This window comes from Pyxicephalus adspersus, chromosome 3 (assembly GCF_032062135.1).
Source record: "Pyxicephalus adspersus chromosome 3, UCB_Pads_2.0, whole genome shotgun sequence".
Classification (NCBI taxonomy): Eukaryota; Metazoa; Chordata; class Amphibia; order Anura; family Pyxicephalidae; genus Pyxicephalus; species Pyxicephalus adspersus.
In genome coordinates, this window is record NC_092860.1 from 26,205,005 (window position 1) to 26,229,240 (window position 24,236).

General features: G+C 37.5%; 1 protein-coding gene across 4 annotated transcripts; it reads right to left on the reverse strand.

Annotated features, from left to right (window-relative positions):
* Nucleotides 1-291: 291 nt before the first annotated feature.
* TRMT1L (tRNA methyltransferase 1L) lies at nt 292-23,952 on the reverse strand. 4 transcript variants are annotated; one of them, XM_072404025.1, is made up of 19 exons: nt 23,797-23,860; nt 22,051-22,301; nt 20,819-20,988; nt 19,780-19,842; nt 19,007-19,102; nt 18,842-18,904; nt 18,006-18,119; nt 16,751-16,812; nt 16,059-16,191; nt 15,077-15,191; nt 13,866-13,945; nt 11,726-11,975; nt 10,666-10,878; nt 10,396-10,586; nt 9,463-9,541; nt 7,404-7,564; nt 4,450-4,503; nt 2,519-2,645; nt 292-700 (listed from the first exon to the last, which is right to left on the reverse strand). In XM_072404025.1, exons 3-19 carry the CDS (start codon nt 20,883-20,885, stop codon nt 469-471), a joined length of 2,100 nt encoding a protein of 699 aa, XP_072260126.1. In that variant the 5' UTR covers nt 20,886-20,988; nt 22,051-22,301; nt 23,797-23,860; the 3' UTR covers nt 292-468. The 4 variants fall into 4 exon arrangements, with proteins under 4 accessions (XP_072260126.1, XP_072260128.1, XP_072260125.1 ...); XM_072404027.1 differs by lacking the exon at nt 22,051-22,301 and having other exon boundaries at nt 19,007-19,099; nt 23,797-23,952; XM_072404024.1 differs by lacking the exon at nt 22,051-22,301 and having other exon boundaries at nt 23,797-23,952.
* Nucleotides 23,953-24,236: the final 284 nt, after the last annotated feature.

Below are 24,236 nucleotides of genomic sequence, written 5' to 3' on the forward strand. Positions count from 1 at the left end.
CACCGTACTCTGCTTCAGAATTTCCCTGGCTGAGAAGAAAAGTGCTGGATGAAGCTGGGTATTCTTCAGCCACAAACCTTAGTCTTATGATGTGAGCAGTAAAGACATTCTAAAAACCTGTTCACATCATAAGAAAAAATTCAAGGCTTCTTTTCACTACGTGCAGGAGGATGGCTAACAAGAAAAAAAAGCTTTGTTAAAAAAAATCTCATAGAGATATGATTCCTTGGACAAAAACACGATTAGTAAACACACATCAGAAATCAGTATCAGAAAACGAAGCAGTCCATCTTATTTTTGAACAAATTTTTTACTGTAATCAGCTTTGCTGGTGAACAAGCTGGTCTAAACAACTGCCAGCAACATGACGGAGAACAAATATGAAAGTTTCAACACGCTGTAGGACTTGCAAAAACAGTCTTTAAGGATAGAGAATTCTTTCCTCATTCACAGCATATAATGTGGACTCTATTTTACATTAGAGACAGAGGCAACCACTGCACTGTGGCGTTCATTTGGTAGAGGCTCTGGGGTCTCTATGCAGCTGCTGGATTGGGAACTGTGGGAAAGGGAGCTGTTCTTCTCAAGTATTGATTTCAGTGTTGCCAGTGGAGCATCTGTACGGATTCCTGTTGGATCAAAGTGTGTCCGACTCACTAGAAATCCAGCTTCTGAGAGATTCTGCAAGATTTTATTTAGTCTGCAAGAAGAAAATACGATATTATTTAGCCTTTATAGGAAAGACAAAAATTGCTCTTTTACATTATTATTATTATTAATAATAAACAGGATTTATATAGCGCCAACAGATTACGCAGCACTGTACATTAAATAGGCATTGCAAATGACAGACTAATACAGACAGTGATACAGGAGCAGAGGACCCTGTCCCAAAGAGCTTACAATCTAGTAGGTGGGGGAATTTCACACACAATAGGAGGGGAGATATGTAGTGGTGGGAAGTAGTGATGGTTTCAAAAGACAACGGGTAGGCAAGTTTGAAAAAATGGGTTTTGAGCGCTCTTTTAAATGAGCAGAAAGTAGGAGCAAGCCGAAAAGGACGAAGAAGACCATTCCAGGGGGTTGGGGCAGCTCTAGAGAAGTCTGAGAGCCGAGCGTGTGATGAGGTTATGAGTAAGGAAGTTATTGGTAGGTCATTGGAGGAGCGGAGAGAGTGGCGGGGGGAGTATTTTTTTACCAGGTCAGAAATGTAAGTGGGACAATAACTGTGTAGGGATTTGAAGGCAAAGCACAGGAGCTTGAATTTGATTCTAAGGTAGGGAGGAGAGTGGGTGAGGAGGAGTTACCATTGAAAGAAACTTGAAAGGAGCGGTCAGACAGATAGGAAGCAAACCAAGAGAGAGCAGTGTCACAGATACCAATGGAGTGCATGATTTGTAATAGAAGGGGGTGATCAACAGTGTCAAAGACAGAGGAATGTTCAAGGAGAAGGAGGAAGGAAAAGTTGCCTTGAGACTTAGCTTTGATGAGGTCATTGGTCACTTTAGTAAGGGCTGTTTCAGTGGAGTGGGCAGCTCTAAAACCAGGCTGGAGGGGGTCAAGGAGAGAGTTGGTGCTCAGGTAATCGGTAAGTCTTTTGTAGACAAGGCGTTCAAGAAGTTTGGGGACATATGGGAGAAGGGAGATAGGACGGTAGTTGGAGGGTAGGGAGGGGTCCAGTGGGGGTTTCTTTAGGATAGGGAGAATTATGGCATGTTTAAAAGCTGAGGGTTATTTACCAGTAGAAAGGGAGAGGTTGAATAGTTCGGTTAGGGCAGGGGATTAAACAGGATTTATATAGCGCCAACATATTACACAGCGCCGTACATTAAATAGGGGTTGCAATTGACAGACAAATACAGACCGTGACACAGGAGGAGGAGAGGACCCTGCCCCGAAGAGCTTACAATCTAGGAAGTGGGGGAAGTAACACACAATAGGAGGGGAGATATGTAGTTGTGGGAAGTAGGGACGGTTTCAAAACAGAGGAGATGGGTAGGCAAGTTTTACATGCACAGAAGCTGAGCATTTGTGACTTTAATATACCTCTACATAAAAACAAAGCTAGACTGATTTATATGTCCCCCTGGAGCTGCAATATTCACCTGTCTGGTGTCCTCAACAGTACATCCTTTTCACTACTAGATATCCTCACTCTTTTGGCTTGAATGATGCTCAGCATTATTTAACAGAGAAGAATAAGGACATCCTGTGGGTGTGGAGCATCATGGACCAGCCTACTGAGGAGCATCAGCATGGAACTTACATTGCAATGAAGCATAGAGCAGCCCTGATGTCAGATTTTAGAGCTGAAAACCTGATCATTAGAGAGGAAGGGGTGGGGTTGGATTTGGGCGTATAATAATATTTAGGAATAGTCCGAAACAACCATATTTAGTCCAGTCCTTTGGCCATCTTTTAAAACACAAATCTCAGGGCTCAAAACCTTTGTTCTGATTAAGGATTTTCAGCACAAGAAGAAACAATGTGAATATTCTCACAGTAATTCAGCCCTTACTTTGGTATGTTTAATCCTCCAATAGCATGTCTGTGAATGCTATAATAAAATGGCGGATGCTCTATTCGAGAGTCATTCTTCAGTCGTTTAGGAACATTTGTGTTTGTATCCTGGCGTTTTCTTTTACCTGGAAAAAATAAATAAATTAGAAACAGGCACACTAACAACTTTAAAATATTCATCCTATCCTAATATATAGAGATGAAGATGCCATGAACTAGGCTGAAGCAAGGACCTGCCACCTGGTGTACAAGCAACCACCAGACAATAGCAATACTTCATAATCACATACAGATATACACAATAATTTCTAGAGGGATGAAATAATTAGCCTAGCAGTATGTTTTTCAGGTTACAGGAAAAACCAAATCAGCCACTGGAAAGGCACACAAACACTGAAAATATGCAAACTTGCTATCATGCTGAACACTTTATTACCAAATGGAAGGACTACATTTTTATTGGCCTCTAATCCCTTACAAATAGCTTTAATAAATGTCTGTCAATTGTAATAAGGCTGGATATACACGCACAATCACTGTCATTGGAAAGAATCTTTCACAATTATTTCCAACGACTGACAGATGAACAAACAATTGTCATTCTGTTCTATGGAGGTTTAGCTGCGTTCTCCTTCCTTCACTTCTATTGGGGTCATTCATTATGTCATTCATGGATTCGTCAGGATGTATTCTTTGGGGCGAGAAAAATCTGACGATTATACATAGCCTTAGTCTACTGCTAAAAAAAATAAAATACTTTGGTCACTGGCTTGGCGCTTCCATCTGAAACAGGTGATATCATTGGGAGCTTGAAATATTGCGATGATGAAGGTTTGCAATAGGCTGATGTGCATTTGGGATTTCCAGCTCCCAGCTTTGCAAGAAGGCTCAGTGTGTCAAATGGTCAACATATATGTGTTTTCATGATATTTTAGTTTAAAACAACTGTCTCCTAGAAGGGAAGCAGTGATAAAAAAAAATTGAAAATCGCAAACCCCACACTATTTTTTTTTTGCACCGAACCTCTTCAGTTTTATTATTTAAATGTATACAGCAGCAAAGTATATTGATTTTATATTTCTATTAGGCATGTTGTGTGTCATTCCATATTTGTGGCTGAGATGTAAAGAGTACAAAGCTACATAGGAGCATGCTGATAGATGGCTAAGACACACAAGGGCAGGAAAAGCATATCAACAGAAACATTGCATGCAAGGTTCACAGATGCAGCCAGATAACAGAAAATGCAAGTCACATGCTGCCAGTTAAAGTCATCAATTAGCAGTGGTTCAGAAAGAAAAATAAGGATTTGTTGCTAGTGCCCTATTACACAACTGTAGAAGACAAGGTAGTGACATCTCTATCACTCAAGTGGGAAACAAATGGTTCCAATCCCTAATGGGGAATTCAGCAGCTACAATTCCTTTGTGTACTTCATGCCATTTCTGTGTATTTATGAAAGTCAGTAAGTTCTAAAAGAATAAAGCATACTTTAACCAAAAACTAAAATGTATCAATCTTGCACTTAAGGATTGAATGTACACATCCAAGGACAGAAATTGTGTGTCTATGGAGGGAGCTGTGGTTGTCACCCAGGCTGGACTTAATATACCAATGAATACCATGGCGGTGTTAAAAACAGTTCTTATATATTTTTTTTATTATTATTATTATTATTATTATTATTATTATTAATAAAGAGTATTTATATAGCACCAATATATTATGCAACAGTTACAGAACAAAGATAACCACTGAAGCTAACACATCCTGTACTTGTTAGATGTAATATATTACATTATTATTGTTGGTTTTGGTAAAAATTTAGGCACTTTGAATATGAAGTGATATATTTTGTAGAAATAAGACTAATATGAACAAAAAATACTTTGCATGTAATCGTAGAACAGTTTAGTGTAAAGTACATACCAGGGTCTGACAATACATCTTCACCTGGGATTTTAATAAAAACGCCACTTTCTTCTGCAAGAGAGAAAAACCATCACATACCTTATACGCTCGAGTATAAACCAAGATGTTTTTCCCCCTTCAAAATGCCATTAGAAAGAGAATCTTGGTTTATACTTGGGTCACACCACCAGATGGTGCTGTGTCAAATGTGTAAAGCACTTGCCGTTGGAGACGAGACATGAGTTAGTTAAATACTTAAGAAAACACAGCGGCATCTACAATAATGCACAAAGGATCAAAACAATCAAGAGATCCATCATACCCAAATCAAAAGTATAAAATACTTACTTTAACCTGTAGTACGGGGGGGGCCAAATGAATAAACTGAACATGTGCAATTTTCTTTTTTAAATGTTTTAAAAATGACACACTATGAATGTATTTAATAAAATTATTTAAGCATGTAAGCATTTAAGCATGTCTGTAGATTACCATTCAGAATGTTTGTACCTTTATTCAGATCAGTGTATATTTCTGTATACATGGTAACTTTATCTTATGAAAAAAAAAAAAAAAAAAATGAAAAAAAAAAAAAAACCAATAAAGTAAAAAAAAAAAATTGTGACTATAAAAGAAGGTCAAGTAAACTTATAAACAGGCTTGAAGAGAATAGTAAAGAATTCTCCACACAGACACAGATGATGTCTCTCCATGGTTGAAAGTGACTATATCCTGGTTTCCCTCAGGGGGTTTCGGGATGGTGTAAAATTATTAGTATTAGAGAAAGAAATGAATTTAGGATATAGGAGGTGCTCATGTGTCAAAATAATGTCAGCGTTCTAAACCTGTGTGTGGGTAAATGTTGCAGTTTTAAAGTGGAGTTAAACTAATTAAAAACACAAGGTGGCATTAGGGGTAGAGGAGAAATAAGGAGGCGATTGAACTAGCAATGGACTGCTTAATTTTCAGTCAGTTTTATGTTTGATTTCCTGTTGATCAAACAAGTAAAAGAAACTACATGAGAACCGCCACATGTATGACCCGGTTTAATGCTTATTGAATGTTTTTCTGTTCACTTGCTCTAATGGTGCTATTCCAATAATTGGGAAAGAATGCCATTAAAAGGAAAGCGTACTTCTTGGAATGTCACAAGCATCCTCAGGTCTATTTAGACTAAAACATCTACAAGGAACATGTAATTTAGATTGTATTTAGTTTAGAGTGAAATATGGGTATTGAGAGTCTTGGTGTGTTCAATACAAACTGAAATATAAGGGTAGTCTTAAAAACAAATATTAGTGAATTAATTAGACGGGAGCACCTGTTAACCAATCATTTGCCCAAATATTACTGAATTGAATAAGTTAAATCCCTTGCAGCTTTTGAGGCATTTCATGTAGCACCTCAGGGACATCTGCCCCTTGAAATGCTGACATAGATGTCTATCAAGCGCTCACAAAAGCTGTTACAATGCTCCTGGACGCTTAGTGGTTGAAACTAATGACCTGGAAGTTAACCATGCAATTGACAAATGCCCATCTAAAAGTAGCCTAATACACACTGACTAACATGCACTAAATACAGCATTCATCAGTCACTATGATCATTTATCTACACAAACACAGCAACCAACAGGACTCTAACAAACAAAAGTACAGTTCGTCAGTTTCATCATACTTTTCTCATCATGCAGTTATAAGAATAAAAGCTGATAAACACATGACTGTTCTCATGATAGCATGATCTGATCTACATCAACATTATAATATTATTTACTAGCATCACCCAAGACCTTACATTATCCTATCATTCTTTAACAATTTGCTTGTTCATCAGTCCCCCGGCTGCTTAACTGAAGCTTAAATTAATTTGTAAACCTAATGGTGCAAGTTCTGCACTGATCTGCACTGATCTGATCTGCACTGTGATATATGTATGGAGTTTTGAAAGCTCTTTACTATTTAATTCTGATAACCAACGAAAAGGGTAAATCAACAAAAATTTAAAACTGCTTTTGTTTGAATCAAATTCCAGTCAGCATATAAAAAATAAGATTTTGTATGACTCCACTTCCCCTCAGTATAGTTAGCACACATTCCTCCTTTAGTATAGCTAGGTGGTAGGGCCGATGAAAACCTATTTTATTGCTTATTTCTGTAGGCTCTGTTTCCTTGAACAGGAACAGCGGTCAATGAGACACTGCAGGCATTCCCACATTCTGGGGCTGGAGTGGGTCAGTGAGGAATGCCAGTAATGTTACTATTATTATACAGGATTCATATAGTGCCAACGTATTACACAGCGCCGTACATTAAATAGGGGTTGCAAATGATAGATAGATAGATAGATAGATAGATAGATAGATAGATAGATAGATAGATAGATAGATAGATAGATACAGTAACACAGGAGGAGGAGAGGACCCTGCCCCGATGAGCTTACAATCTAGTAAGAATGCAATCCTCCACCACTACACAAAAACAAGCACATTATTCCTTACTCTTCTGGGGAATGGCATCCAAATTTTTTAAAAGGTTGACAAGAGTTAAGGCTGAGAAGGGTTACAAAAGCATCTTTACAAGGCAGTCAATTTACTAGCATAAAAAATTCAGCTCCACTGGTAAAATGTTATCCTGCAAGCATTAATGAAAGGGTAATATGTACTGTATTGTAAATGTATTGTAGAGCAGAAAACAATCTGCAGACATCTCTTGTAGGTAACAACAGTTTTCTGTATATGAAAAAAAAAACTCTAAAACAAAGTGGCTTTATAGTGGGATAAAAAAGCACTACTAAAAAATATCTGTGAGAAATATTTCATGATACAATAAAAAATGAAATTAAGTTATACTTTAATTTATCATGACAACTATGATAAAGATCAATTATTACTACTACAATAAATCCGAAAATGTTTATAAAAATGTCTCACAACTGCACAAGGTCACAATATTTTATTTCCCATATCTCACCTTGGCTGTACTGACTAGGAGGAACAGAAAATTGTTTGGGAGTTGTGCATTCAGATTCACATATAAGGTTCTTCAGCAGTGTTTGGATTTCCACAATTCCTCTGGATGTGGCTTCATACAGCATTCCTCGAAGAAACCCTGTGTTGAAGAGGGAGCCAGACCTAAAAATCACAAGGACACAAACTGCCTATTAACAATCTATATTAGAGGGCTTAGTGTATATTGTAGTAAAGAATCATTGGCAACATTTTTGAATCGTAAAAACAAGGATAACTTTTCTATTACAACAAATAAATCCACTCATGATAAGTGAGATCAAACTGTCACAATATACATATAAGGATATTTATGTGATGCGGTATATTTTAGCCAATCTTTACTGTTCTCTGCTATAGCACATGGACACACCAGTATCACTATTTACTGCTTTTAAGGGATCTCAAGGCCCACTCCACTAAACATTTATATATTACATGGCACCCCACAAAAACAACACTAACTCTTTGTGAAGGGGAGAAATCAAACAATATAAATTACAATAGAAAGGTATAAAATCAGCTTTTGGATCAACAGCCCTGAAAAAAAAATAAAAACCTAATAAAATGGATCATACATTTTTTAATCAAATTACATGGTTTGGCTATTTTAATACAATCTGTCTGGTGATGAAGTTAGGATATGAAAACCAGAAATGTTCACATGCACGCAAATAGGTGGACAGGCGTGAAAAACACTGACCATGCAAAGCAATGTTTATGGTTTGACTAAAAAGGAGATCTAAAGTCACAAAAAAGTCACAACCCTAATAGGCAAGCAATCATATACTAGTAATAATATATATACCCTGTTTCCCCGATGGTAAGACACTGTCTTATTTTTTTGGGGAGGCCAAAATATGCTCTAGGGCTTATTTTCAGGGGATGCCTTATCTATCTGTCAGCCTCGCTTTTCACTGCACCCCTCCCCCTGTCATCCCACTGCACCCCTCCCCCGTGCACTAGTCGTCACTGTCATCAGTCCGTCGGAAGCTCGCTTTTCACTGCACCCCTCCCCCTGTCATCAGTCCGTTGGAAGCTCGCTTTTCACTGCACCCCTCCCCCTGTCATCAGTCCGTTGGAAGCTCGCTTTTCACTGCACCCCTCCCCCTGTCATCAGTCCGTCGGAAGCTCGGAATGACTCGTGAGCTTCCGACAGACTGAGGACAGTGACTCGTGTCACGGGGGAGGGGTGCAGTGAAAAGCGAGGCTGACAGATAGATAGTTTCACATACGGTAGGATGAGAGAAAGAGCCGCAGCTTCCCATCCAAGAGCATGCGGAGGCGACGGAGACGGAGGGACCACACGGAGTCACCCACCGTACCACCCGATTCGGGTAAGTGCAGGTATCGGTGGGTGCCTTATTTTAAATTTTTTTCTAAAAAGGGGGGGGCTGTCTTATTTGATGGCCCTGCCTTATCATCGGGGAAACACGGTATATAGAGGGCAGTAACGCTGCGGCAATGCTTCATGATTCCCTAGACTGGGTTTTATTGGATTCTCAGTAGCCAGTGTTTAAGAAAACAGACATTCTGAATATGTGATGAGGCATTCGGATATACAGTTTCCTGCAAATTATACCAGGGATTTATAGGGATTAATTAAACAGACATTTCAGAACACAGAGTAAGACATAATGGAAATTTGATTTTTTTTTTGACACTTTAAAAAGTGACAAGTGACATTTTAAATACAGTTAGTCATAATATGGTTAAAAGCCTTAAGATTGTCCTAGGCAAGCAATGAAATAAGATATTTAAGAACATTCACTATTGTTTTCTGGGCCACAAGAGGCACCCGCTTACCTTTTTATGATAAACTTTTAAGCTACTTTGAGATTTTTAATTGAATGAGGCCTCAAACTATATTGCATACTTACAATGCTGTACAATGCATTACAAATACAATGCTATACTAATTTTGGAGTTTGATTAACAGTTTGAATTTTGGTACATTTAGAAAACAACAAACTTTGCACTTTGGCAGTGGAACACATCACATTGCAATACAAAACAGCACTTACCACATTGGACCAAGCAAGGCTGCTGATCTTCCTGGCATACTTTTGTGGCAATCACATGGCAGCTGTTTATATGGATTTTCTTAAAGATAAATAATATCGTTAAGAGGTACTATGCTTTTTTTTTAATTATACATGTATAATTTTATATGATAGAGTTACAATGGAGAAACTGATTAGGTTTCTAAAGAGTCAGTACAAACATCTGATGGTGGGGAAAAGGGAGGGGCAAAACTCCCCTGGCACCCAAAAAGTTTTGCCCCAAAGGTATTTAAATGGGGGGAAACAAAAATGAGGGAATTACTACTAAACAGCACCTAAAAAAGACTATGGAAGACTGCAATATGTAAAGAATATTTACAGCGGGGGTTGGAGTGCATGTGATGGTAAGGGAAAAAATGCAAGCCATTATTTAGAAGATCATGCAGGTGCCCATGAAACAGTAAGTGACCATATCATTAATATATAAAAATGATGCTCCCAATAGATAAATGGAGCACAATCAGTTTAAACTAGTGGACAAATGGCAATGTCCATGAAGTCCACTAATGCCTTTATTTGTTTAGGTTGTGGAAGTCTACACATTATTGTTAAAAGGTAAACTCTGTTTACTTGTGCCTGATTCTCTGGGTCTAAGAGCCCAGGAGCATTCTACATTCTACAGGCAGCATAAAGATTAAGGCAAAGCAAAAAATGAGCAGGAAAGGTAAATCAGCAATCTATTCTGTCTTAGTACTCCATTAGGAAAGCAATACATAAAACACTTCATAAAGTGAAGACAAGGTTTATACACATTTACCTATGAAGACACAGAAAAAGACAGCTCAGTAATGGTATAGCCCATAGAAGAAAGGCAACTCCTAACTAATGTTCTACTTTTATTGTCAGGATACATCCCTCCTCAAGTAATAAAAAATAAAATACTTTGTGAATTACCTTCAAGCATAGTTCCTTCCTTCTGGAAAATTCTTTCCTCACACCAGTGGCAATGGATAAGGTTGTTGATCATTTTTAAACTCTCATCAGCTAGTGAGGGACCTCTTAGAACCCGGACTATTACAAGGACAAAATGCTCCACAGCGACTGAGAGCAGAACCTCAATGCCTTTATTACAGCGAGCGGCAGCCCTTAGAAGAACAAAGAATAAAACAAATAGTTATATAGTCTGAAGAAACATACAACAGTAAAACATCTTGTAGGGTATACCTGGCAACAGCAGCCAAGACAATCCGCACTGCCAGCTCCTTAAAGTATTCTGTCCTAATGATATTGCAGCCATAATGGCGTTTTGCGACATGCACAGTTTTGGCATACAGAGATCCAGTATCTGTTGAAGTCACAGATACAATACCCAGATTTCTGATATTTCGAAATGCTGCATCCAAATAATTCACAGATGTCCCAAAGGGATCCAAATGGCTGGGAAAACAAAAACAGCAAGCACTTAATGCCAAGTTACAGTAATTTTTAATTCTTAAACAAGTACACATAAATAATAATTCAACAGTACCCCTGGTATCCAAATGGAAACCTCTAATTAAATGTATTAGCTTGGGCAGCTTTGTGGCAGATACTAGAATAAAACACATAAAACAGAAGTCAGCACTTGGCCGTACCCCCTACTGCCTTTCACTAGGAAGGCAATCTGCAATGCTGTATATGAAATACCATAAAAGCAATATAAAACATGACATTCAGGTAAAACATTTATGGTCTATATTGTTCGGTTTTTAAAGGTCCACACTATCTACAGGACCCTGGCACTGCATTACAAAAAAAAAAAAAAAAAAAAAAAAAAAAAAAAAGCTTTCAACTGTATTAGGTTGTTTTGTATTTCCAACAATATACTATGCTCCAAGATTAGGCAGAATTGCTAGAATTGCCCTCTAATGGTTTTCAGAACCATCATAAGCTCAAGCTTTAAATCAATAACCAGACAAAACTAGTTAATACTGTTTAGTTTTTAAAGGCACGCTGTTGGTTTTTATAAACTTGCATTGGAGCTACATTATCGGTTTAAAAAAGGTTAGGGCAGGTTCACACCTACCGCTTCACTTTATGATTTTTTGCAGCTCCCTGTGGCTGAAACCTTGGTCTTCTGGACTAAAGTCGCTAAATTATAAACTTTTTTTTTTATAAACACCAAAATATCAATGAAAAAGCTGTTAATCTGTCCACAAAGCAAAGTTATTATTTTTTGCTGGATCCAAAGGCCTTTTTTATCTAGACACTAGTAAAACATTTTGTAAGAATTGCTTTTGCTTACATGAAATCAAAAGACCGTGAATGCATTAAGACATTGGCATCCATTTGTGTAACTTCCACTGTGTTCACAAATTCTGGTACATCGTTATCATTGGGCGAATTGCCAGATTTATCTTCATCATTTACTAACACTTTCATCTGATTAAGGTGACAATTCTCCCGAATAATAGCTGTCGAGTTCTCGCTAATGTCGTTGAGAGTGACTTTCACCGACTTCCCAAGGTGCTTTGCCCACTGTAATCCCATGATGCCTATAAAAACAAATGGTTTTTCAGCTGTAATAAATTGTGTGACTGGAAAGAAGTATATGGAAAAGTTTCCTTTTATTTGAAAATACACTAATACCTATGGAAGGACAGTAATAGACAGGGTTTTTATTGTCTATTACGAAAATGTGCCTGTTCCCCAAACTGATTTACAATGGGTGAGGGGTTATTGAAATACAACATTACTTAGGGTAGGAGGGTTAGACAAATTATAGCTTAAAGGGACATCGCTCATCCCTTTCTAAAAAAACAAGCATTTGTAAAAGCGGGACCTTAGTTCCACTTTAATGTTAACTATTTTACTGAGAATCCCTTCAAAATAATTATGTTTTGGTACTTTGCAGCCTGAAATGAATACACACAACAAAAGTAATTTTTTTTTTTTAAAGGTAAAAAAATAATAGAAACACACCAGTGAAAAAAAATATTTACAGCCTTGAATCTGTTGGGTTTCTTCTCTACCAGCCTTGTCCACCTGTTCAATATTTGCACATTCTTCTTTATAAAACTTTCAAACAAAAGTTCAATCAAACTGGATGGTGACTGTTGGTGGACTGAACTAAAAGTCATTCTACATATTTTCAGTGGGGTATAGTTCTGGACTTAATAATAATCTTTACATTAACACAACATATTGTAGTGTACATGCCATATGTGCTGTACATTTGTGTTCTCCATCCTCTGACTGTGCATGCTCTGTCCAACCATCTTAACTAAATGAAATTTCTGTCTGACCCCAAACCTTTGCTGTGTATGTTTTTAGACTGTTTGGTCTGCATGTACTTTGTTTGCTCTCACATGGTGTATTCCATACATATGTGCTGGGATTGTCTGTTATACTGTGTATGATGTGTGAATTTGCTGACTGTGTATATTGACCTCCAGAAAGGGTATGAGATGCTAACAAAAAATGCAAGAAGGAGCCGCACAGGATAAGAATGTAGCTTGCTTTTGATAGTCGGTGTTGGAGTGCTACGCCAAAGAGTTTTACAGGAAACAGCAAGTACAGAAGATGGCAGGTACTGATACAAGCAGAGGAGTGGAACCTTAGAAGGGAAAAGAAGGCAAACTGCAGTAAACAGGACAGTGTATTGGTGTAGAAACATTGAGATCAAGTGTCACGGAACAAAAAAAAAAAAAAACCACCAAAAAAAAAAAAATTCAACCTATCTAAACACAAGATAGAGAACTAATGATACTGTGAAAAACATTTCTCCTTCCTGCAGGCAGACAGTGCAGGTATTAAAGTTTATCCTCTAATATTTTGCAGAATTGGTGGTAAAGTAGCATTGGCAGGCATTGCAAAATTATTACAGAAAATAGCACTCAATAGAAAAGTGACAACAGGTAATACAGGCTAGGGGGAGAGAAGTCACAATTAAAAAGGCATGAAACCCTCATAATGACAACAGAGACATAGAAATAGTGTACAAAAGAGAGAACACATATGTAAAGAGGTGTCGGATCTTTGAAAATATACAGCCAATTTCTTTTTGATGACGGTGCAGTGGGCTCAGAGGTTAGCACTCTGCCCTTTGCAGCGCTGGGTCCCAGGTTTGAATCTCGGGCAGGGCACTATCTGCATGGAGTTTGCAAGTTCTCCCGTGTTTGTGTAGGTTTCCTCTGGGTATTCTGGTTTCCTCCCACATTCCAAAAACATGCAGTTAGGGTATTTGGCTTCCTTCCAAAATTGAATTTAGACTGTATTAAAGACTTATGGCTATGGCAGGGACATTTGATTGTGAGCCCCTTTGAGGGACAGCTAGGCTTTGGACTTTGTGAAGCACTGTGTAATATGCCGGCGCTATATAAATCCTGTGTAATATTAATAATAATAATAATAATAATAATAATGGAAAAAAACACATTCAGTACCTGTGGCACTAAATGCATCTAGACATTCCAGTGGTTTTCGTTCTTCTGTTAACACCGTCAGAGCACAAAAGATTAGTTGTCTGCAATATAACAAACACAAGTTAAGTCACAACTTACACAAAAAAAAAAAAATAAAGAAAAAAAAGTATGTGAAACACAACACAAAGCAATTTACCAGTAACCTGACAAGTATTACCAGAGGAAATAATTTGTATATAAAAAACAATAAATAGAAATATCAGTGTGCACTGCAGACATTTGCATTAAATAAATTGAGAGTTTCTGCTTTTTAGCCTAATACAAATGGCAGAATAGACACTGTGCTTACACTTCATTATCATCAGTTTGGGAACCTTGCAAACTTCCAGCCATATCCATCCGAAACGCACTACACAGGCCATATCTTCTATATGACTTGCGTAGAACTAAATCTTTCAGAACTTACCTATCTGAGCTCCCTCAATTTTTAAATTTACATATATTTATGATCTAGCCCTAACCATAATAAATGAAGAAAATATATATACAAAGATTTAATCCATTACTCATAGATAAATGATACTACCACAACAAACACCATCAGAAAGGGTTTCTGGGGTTTTGGCCTATGAGGTACAGAACGAGGGGTAACGGTCAAGTAGTCTTTGGTAGGTAGTAATGATATAGTGGTAAAAATGTGTGTCTTATGATTCAATTTGTACAGAATAAATAAATGGGTTAAGCGTGCTCCGTTTAATGTAGTTTTTAAAGCTGCTGCTTTTGGTTGATTTCTAGAATACCATGAGCAATAAGTAACAAAATATGTTTTTTTGCATGTTCAAATATTTGTTCCATTGTGTCTTTTGGAAGCTGAGTTACAGTCAAACATGCACTATCCTACTCAGCTCATACAGTACTTTTTTTACAGATAAAGAGAAGATATCTCCATTTCACTGCAAAGAATAAAAGAGAAGAGCCTATTGCAATTTTTACTAAAAACCACTGTAACAATCTTCCTCTTCGTCCACAATGTGAATGTATGAGGATTTTCTGCTTTAGCAACACAAAGTATACCAAAAAGCTTAGAGCTCTATTTAAAAAAAAAATAGTGAATAAAATAAAATGTCACAATTCATTTTAATTGGAATATGTGTAGATGCTAGTTGAAAGTTGTGTGAAAACTTTTATAAATGTAAATAGATATTACCAGAGTTATAAAGCATTTGATGTACCTGTTCGTCTTCATAACTGGATTAAAGAAAGTTCCAGATTTCTGTGGTGTATAACAGTTAGGAAGCACTTGTACCTCCGTGTTGGATTCCTGTAATACTTCCTGGGGTCTACGACCTTTGAATAATAATATTAATATTAAAAAAATATTAAAAGTAAACTTGAAACAGCTTAATACACAGGAAACTGACTTGTATTCCTAGGCAAGTATTCTAGTTTATCTATCCCATATGGATATTTATAAGAAAAGTGGGTTGTCCCTCCTATTTCTCACTTCTAGAAATATCGGTATGGGAATTCCTGGAAATGTTAATAACAAATAAGAAAAGAAAGGAAGAGATGGGGTTTGCGGCCTTGGTAATTATGTATTTATGCTTAGATTCATAAATAAATAAACAAACATCACATGAAGGTACCCCATCCCATTACATCATGGGTTGGAATTCGAAACACTATACATAAAGTCACTAGTGATTTTTTAGATGCACTGTTAAGTCTTTTTACCCGCCGAGTTTTGCCAGTAAAGGCTTCCTCAGGGGTATGTGGTAATGACTTTTTCGGTTTGTAAGATGTCACTAGGTTCGGATAAAGTGTGTCACTGGATGGGGTATATAGTTAAAAACTGTGCATTTAAAAAAAGTCACTAGTGACTTAATGTCGAACTCCAACCCATGATAAAATGGGCTGGGGTATCTTCATGTGATGTTTGTTTAATTATGTATGAATCTAAGCATAAATACATTAATTACCGTTTTCTAAAACCACGGCCGCAAACCCTGTCTATTTAATTTATTTCTTATCCATCTGGAAAATTTGACATTTTAGGCTATATTTGATCTTAATGTATATTAATACAACACACTATTCCATCAGTATTTAATAAATGGTAGTTTTATTGTACTTGGTTTTCAAGAGTAATGGGAAACCTGTATATAGTATTGTAATGATACAATACAAAACAATAGTGATGGGTGAATCACTCACCAGCTGAGGACGTTATCTGAGTTTCCCCCTTCTCAACATGGCGTTTGATGTGTCTTATCATTTCTGTTCTTCTTCGAGCAACAGTTGCAGAGCAGATGATACAATGGTAGTGAGCATTCGTTTTACTGGGCAGCTGTAAGGCACAATATTTGTAATTTAGTAGGTGTAGAAGAGAAGGAAAAAAAAAAGGGTAAAGTATATTACAAGCCTGTCAAGGGGGAAAAATATGTGGTGGCTGCAAGCAACCAGAAAAATTTCCCACTCCCTAGGGGATTCTTTGGGCCATCTATTGCTTTCACTGAACAAATCAAGTAATATACCACACTCACGTGGTTTTTATATGTAGGGAAACTTCCTATATGCGGTTAGAGATTAATTTTCTACTATTCTCTGAACACAGTAAAGTGAATACAGCACAAATTATATAGGCCAAGGGTTTAATTACCTTTTACATGTTCCCTGCCTAGGAAAGAAGGTGGAAGCATATTTCTGTTTTATAAAACTGGGGTAACAAAGGAAATTTACTTCAAGAGTCCCTTTAAAAACTGGAGTAATGCAACAAGTGGCTGAAATAATGACATTTATACAACAAGCAGACAACAGCTAAGAAAATGCTTGGATGTTCTTAGAGATATGGGTAATCTACTTGCATACTTGTGATAGTCATACTTATTGCCATGTTAAAGATGTACCTCATTTTCATTTTGTGATGTATTTTTCAAGCAGGGCAAACAACAAATGCACATTCTGTATCCTGAAAAGACAAATTAAAATGGTTATTATTTCATTACATTTAAACTTAAAAAAAAAAGTGTATAAAAATATTTTTTATAGAATAAAATATTACATATCAAATCAGATTCAATTTAGAAAAAAAAATTTCCATATCAAATCAGATTTCCTTAGAAAAAAATACAATTGACAACAGTCATTTATTATTCGTACTGCTCTCTGTGTAATATATATATATATATTACACACACACTAATAATTAAATTAAATAATCTTGAGATATTTATATTTATTTTTATAAAATCAAACATGTAGCAATGTAATATAATATTCACATTAAGACTTTACTAAATTATATTACCGCCAAAGACTTAATTAAGTTCTGTACATAACCCCTTAGGTCCTAATAATTACTTTATTTTACCATTATATTACTGAAAAGATAATTTGTTTAAATGTTTACACTTAGGTGTTAACTCAAATCCCCCACATATTTGCAGCATTGAAACCCACTGCCTACAGTGTGTAGAACAACATGAAGTCATTTGGTGAGCTCAACTGGTTCAGTAAATATTGATAGAGCATTAATGAAACTCAAAAAGAAAAAAATGGGAAGAAACGCAATATAAGGTATATATTATTTTTATGTATAAATGTCAACTTAGTTTATCTACTTAAATAAAGGTGATTTTACCTCCAAGCTAATAGGTATATGTTGAACTTCATTAAGTCTTAGGTGGTAAAAGGATTCGGACTACTGTGTAATGGTTTCACATGAAGACATTGACAAACTGGCCCTGATTTAATAAAGCTCTCCAAGGCTGGGGAGAATACACTTTAATCAGTGAATCTGGGTGATACGGAAAACCTGGAATGGATTTCCTAAAAGTAATTAGCTATTTGTTAGCAAATGTTTTCAATTCTGGACCAGATCCATTCCATGTTTGCTGGATCACCCAGCTTCACTGATGAAAGTGTATTCTCTCCAGCCTTGGAGAGTTATAATAAACCAGGGACGATGCTGTATGTTGGATTCCATTGCAAAACGCCATCAATAAACATAATATTTTTTATCCAACATTCAATACATTGACTACTTTTTATTCTAATTCTTAGACTCTATCTGCAAACCAATTCTCACTAAATCACAATTAGTTTAGCTGTAGAAATTCCGGTTTTACAGTCATTTAGTTATTTAAGCTTTAAATTACAAACCTTCAAATTCAACAGAAACCTTCCAGTGCAAGTTCTGCAGATGTCTCAGAAGCTTAGTGATGTGACAAGACCTGAATTTCTCTTCTGGACACAGTGGACATGGCTTCTTCACACCTGAAGTAAATCAAAGAAATGATTAAAAACCAAACCAAGCAAATTTTTTTAACCATTGATTAGTTCACGTGTGTATAGGCATATATGTTTATAAATACACACTTTATTTAGACTCAATTTACTGTATACACAGACAGACGTATCCTGTAAAAGTCTGAACTTATCCAGCTCCTAAGACACCCTACGGCTCAAAGATGCCAACAAAAGGGTCAAACAGGAATGCACAGAAGTTGTAGGAAGTTGAGTCAAAGTTCACTTTTAGGAAAAATAAAGAGTTCCATATAAACTCAACTAATGGTGGGTATAGAAGAAACAGTTCCATTCAAAATACACACACACACACACACACACACACACAAAATCCCAGCTGTTATTTACAGACTGCAACTTATAAAATTCTAGACAAATAGGACAACATAACTACTTTTTGCTTTATTTACAACCTTCAGTCTGTTGGAATACTTCTCTACAAACTTTACACATCTAGCCACTTTGTGGTCAATTTTGCTGTGTTCTTTGTCATTTGGGAAGGTGACCTTTGTGCCCACTGACAACACCAGGGGGTAGCACTATGACAAAAGAGAAATGTAATTTCACTACTACTAACTCCCTGGCTCCTGGTTGGTTTTTGTTCCTGCTCTAAACCTCCGTGTAGCTTGGAGCTCGGCTCTGTGTGGGTAATTTTAAAGTGATCACCCCTGGGAGGGAAAGATTTAACATACCATCAGTTTGATTAGCCAAGTTCTCAAGTTGGGATAAGTCTTTCTGAATTGACTTGTGTTTTGCTGAAAAATAGGACAGAAAGATTTGTTAAGCACAATCAGAAGTAGATAAGTGGCATGTCATGCTAAAGGAATCATATTTATAATCAAGATGTGTGAAACAACCTGTGTCCTGCTCTGGCGGATCTTTTGTGGGTTTCTCCTCCTTATCCTGAGTGTCCATATCCTGGTTGCATAGTTCATCTTTTACTGCGCATTCTTCTGAGGAAAGCAGAGAAGGCAATAAAGCTTAACATACAAAAATATTTATGCACACATACAAAATGGATTCTATTTATAAAACAGGGAATCTGACATTCCCTCAAACATTCCCTGTTGAGAATGAATTATTGCCATTGAAACATGTGGACTTGGAAGATTCCTACCAGGGAATGTTTGGGAGAATGTCAGTTACAGGATGCCTGATAAAAGAAAGACAGACCAAAAAATAGAGTTATAGAAGTATTGGGTGTTGTGTATGTATGCGTTTTCATTAGAGATTATTTGCCATTCTCTTGGCAGATTATTAGCGGATTAATAGCAGAATATTAGCGGATACTATGAAAAGTGTGCCTATTCCAGAATAAACTTTTTTTCTGGTATAAAACTTTTCAAACTTGCCTACCCTATCTTCTTCTGTCTCAAAAAACCCTCACTACTTACCCAGCATTCTATATCCCCCCTATTCTGTGCTACTTCCCCCACCTCTTAGATTGTAAGTTCTTCTGGGCAGGGTCCCCCACAGTGATTTTCAGCTACAGGTAGTAGCCACCAAATTGTCTACAGCAGCAAGATAGCAAGATCTATAAACCAATTCACGTAATTTATTAAAATGTGAAACTTAGGCGAAGAGCTTCCAAGTAAAAAATTGCATTTATTTATCAACCAATACAAATTACCTTCTTCTTTGTCTTTAGAAAAACTGCTTACATTAGATTCAACATTTTCTTCTGCTGGAGCATCTTAAAAAAAAAAAATGAAAATAATGACATGTAGAAGCTTCACACAAAAAAGGCAACGGGCAGCACAAATCTGGCCAGGAACAAAAGCAGGCAGTATGGTAAACAAAGAGTACAAAATGTTTGTTATGTGTCTGCCTGTCAGATCTAGCCACAGGTAAGGGGATAAAGATGCATAAAACCGAAAAGCTACATAACCATGCAATTGTAAAAATGTAAAAGGATATCCAACAAACTAAACAGGTACTGCCAGACAGCATACGTGAAAAGCATAAGGAAAAGTAATGTCTAGGTATAAGATGCCTGATAAGACAGACAGACTAATAAATAGAGGTGTACAAGTATTAGGTGTTGTGTAAGTATATGCATTTTTATTAGCGATTATTTGCCATTCTCTTGGATGTTTGGCAGTAATACTATCAAAGATTTTTTGGTATGACAATGAGCAGTTTGTGCAGGACAATAATGAGAAGATGATGGGATGTATATACAGAGGTTGTGCAAAGGTTCTGAAAGCAGGTGATATGTACAGAAGAATATGAAAATTGAGAATTTTATGACTGGAGACGCAATATATATATATATATATATATATATATATATATATATATATATATATATATATATATATATACACATAGTTTTCCTAATATGGGGCAGGGACTATTAAAAGTCTAATCAGTTCACAATAATTGTTTCTCTGTGTATATATATTTTATATCACACTAGTTTTCTCTTCTTTGGTACATATAATATTTACTTAGGGGTTAGCAATTTTTCTACAAAATTGAATAAGAGATATTAACCACAACCTAATTTATATTCACTTTGGAATAACCTCAACATGCTCATTTCTGAGCTCTGTCCCCCATACCGTTCTTTGTTTGCTCGACTCTAAAGCATCCAACAAAAACATTTTAAATAACACAAGAAATAATAACCACATTAAAGCTATGATATAAAAAAACAAAATACTCACTTTGTAAGAGATTGGACTCTTTAGCTTCTGGCACCAAGTTTATTTCTTCTCCAAGAGTCTCCATCATTTACATACCAAGGAACAAACGCAAGTATTAAAAATCCCTGAATATAGTCTGTAACAGCTCTGGCAGAAGTCAGGCCTGGAGGTGCATTTCTTTCTGCAGGTCACTGCAAAGAAAAATACCACATTCACTGTTTACATATTATCTGGATGTAATTGATAAAATTGTGGTGTAATAGTAACATTTAGAAAAGCTTACCATAAGTGCCAGGAACATAATTATCACTGGCAATGTACCTATGTTTACCTAAACCTGACTGACTAAACCTAAATGTTTACCCTAAATCTGACTCGCCTATCCACGTTCCAGAGCTGTCTTCCTTCTCTTCTTCCTCCCCTGAACGATCTGTGGCCTCTATGATCAGTTGTCCTGAATGATCACACACAAGAGAAGCTGGAAATGCTGAGTTCTCCTTGCAACCAAAGATGACTCTGTTCATGCACAGCTCAACTTTGATTTTAGAAACATGGAGCAATCAGGCAGGTTAGACACATCATTTCAGGGACATTGCCTGCCCCTTTCAGCATTAATGACCTGCCTGATCATACAAACTTAACTTAGTGGAACTTTAGTTTCACTTTAAACACTTAAACCCTTTATAATTAAATCATTGGCACTGGCAAACCTGCACTTTATCCACTGCACTTTACTTGTAGACAGTGACAGGTTGACTTGTGGGGGGGTAACATCAGCACCTATTATCTATTTATCCCTTGCAGACAAGGGATAACCAGATAAATTTGCAGAGCATCCGTGCAAAAGCACACAACACATTGCCTGCATCCCACCATGTAATGCCCACAGCCTAAGCAAACAGTTGCTCATCACTGCCATGGGGATGGGAAAAAACTACAGAAGCCTGTGAAAATTTGCATCATTAATGAAGATTGCAGGGAATAAAAAGTGTGCTGGCAATGTATTTTCTACTGGTATTTTGCATAATGCATTATGATAGCAAAGACTGCATTTGCCGTAATGCTTGGTGTTCATCTGACCACTGACTGTATATCCAATCCAGAACAATATAAACTCTGTAATGCCAGGGCCTGACCAATTTTAACAGATTATTTAATTTTTTACTCATATAAGATCATTTGGCAAATATAAAAAAAAGATAGTAAGTATATTGTACAATCTGGCTGTATGGATTATAGTCCGCTGTACCCACCGATATGTCAGATGAACACTTTACACTCCTGTATATTTATAATCTCCAGACTCCACTTTTTGTTTTCATCCCATTGTTTTACAATTTACACTGATGAGATCGCTGGGACAGGAAGCTCTGGAGCAGTGGTCGACAATTTTTCAGACCTCACAGACCACTAAATCCACAGAATCCGGACTGTGCATGCGTGGGGAACCGTGTGTCACTCAAAGAGGAAGAAACGCTGCCTTTAGCCAGGCTCTGGGTCAGATCTACAGGAGAAACGTACGACACAGAGGATCAAAAATGATCCCTTCCACGACATTCAGTAACACCTCCTAGAATTTTCCTGGAGGCCACCATAGTGGATCTGTTTGGTGACAAAAGGTCAGATCAGCGTTTCTTAAAGTGGAAGTAAACTTAAAATTCACCCAAAACAATAGGATCACACAGATCTGTCTGTCTGGTTTCTTCCATCGGGTCCCGCGTTGTCCCAGTATCCGCCTGGCGTCACCATCTTCTCCTCTCTTCCTCCTACGTCACCAAACCTCACACTGGGCAGGTGAGAGATCTGGTGACGTAGATTGGGAAAAAACTTGAGAACAGCAGTTTTATTACCTATTGATGAAAGGGCTCCTTATATGATACGACCTAGACGGTAGTTTGTTCCGGCCTAACGGCCCCTGGCCGAACCGGCCTAATGATGGCAACCCGTGGCCGGATCTGCCAGGGGACATTAGGAAATACTGCCCATGCGTGAGATCAGCAATTTTTTCCCCTTTTGATGAAAGCGCTCCTTCTGCGCATGCTCGAGATGCTCAGGCATGCATAGAAGGAGCACCCAAGAGCCTCCCAGGATGTGCGACGTGGGTATCCCGGGAGGCTCTGCACTACTATTGAATTGGGTGGTGGCGCTGCACCTTTTTAATGTTATTTTTTTTATAAAAAGGGTGCTGCTCTGAAAAAAACAAAATTTTTACTTAACTTAAAAGAGGTTGTCTACCCTTTTATGTAAAGTGAAAATTCTGAGTTTAGGTAAACTTTAACCAGGGTTCCTCCTGAGCTTGCTAGGGGTTCCTTGAGAAATTTGTGCTTTTCAGGTCTCTGTAAGGGTGACATTCTTCCCACTGACCAGCAATGTAAGAGGCATTCTTCCTACTGACCACCATATTAATATATTGTGAGTTATGGATATAGTAATTATAGAAGGGGTTCCCTGAAGTCATGAAAGTTATTTTAGAATGTTAGAATGTTTGAGAATCTCTGATCTGGGATATACACACCCTAGCGGATATCAAGGGCTCCCCTCCAACCTATGACTGGCCCATCCAATACGGAATAATTGGTGTTGTCTGGGGAGTTTTCTTAGAAAAGCAGCCATAGAAGAATTACAGGGGGTCCTACAGCCCCCCAACACAAGTACAACCCCCAGAAAACCATGAGCAATGATTGTGACATGCAGAATGCAGCCATACCTTGGTATTATTATTATTAATAACCAGGATTTATATAGCGCCAACATATTACACAGCGCTGTACAATAAATAGGGGCTGTAAATGACAAATACAGACACATGAGGAGGAGAGGACCCTGCCCCGAAGAGCTTACAATCTAGGAGATAAGCACAATATTACACACTGGTCACTGCACAGGCTGGAGATTATTGGAAAATGTCACCCAGGAATAGCTGACAAGCCGTCATAGCTGGGCTCCAGTGGGACATAACACTGACCCCATACATGCACGACCTGTACCTCTGTACTCACATAACGAGCCCGAATTCTGACACAAGCACACTTCGCCACTTTAAAGCATATTTCTGGATGTGCTCTTTCATTGGCTACTGGAAATGTCGGAAGCACACGCCCATTGGCCAATGGAAGGAGACGGCTTGGTAGAGCCTACAAAAGAAAGTTCTAGTTGGTCGTCAGTGAACCAGGAAGCTGAGAAGCTAGTACAGCACTAAAAGGATTCTGGGACTGGTAGTTCTAGTTCGGTGTCTAGTGAGAAAATCCCAGCATTCACAGCGGCTCTTAGACTAGGGGCGTAGTCCTGTCCCAGAAGCGTGTTCTAGCATACTACACCACCAATCAGATTTCTTATACCGAGCATGCGCGGAATACGGGTTAAAAGCGCTGTGAGGAGGTTGCAGCAGCGCCATTTTAGCTGCTAAGACTGAGTGGGGTAGAACTGTGGTGTGTGCTCT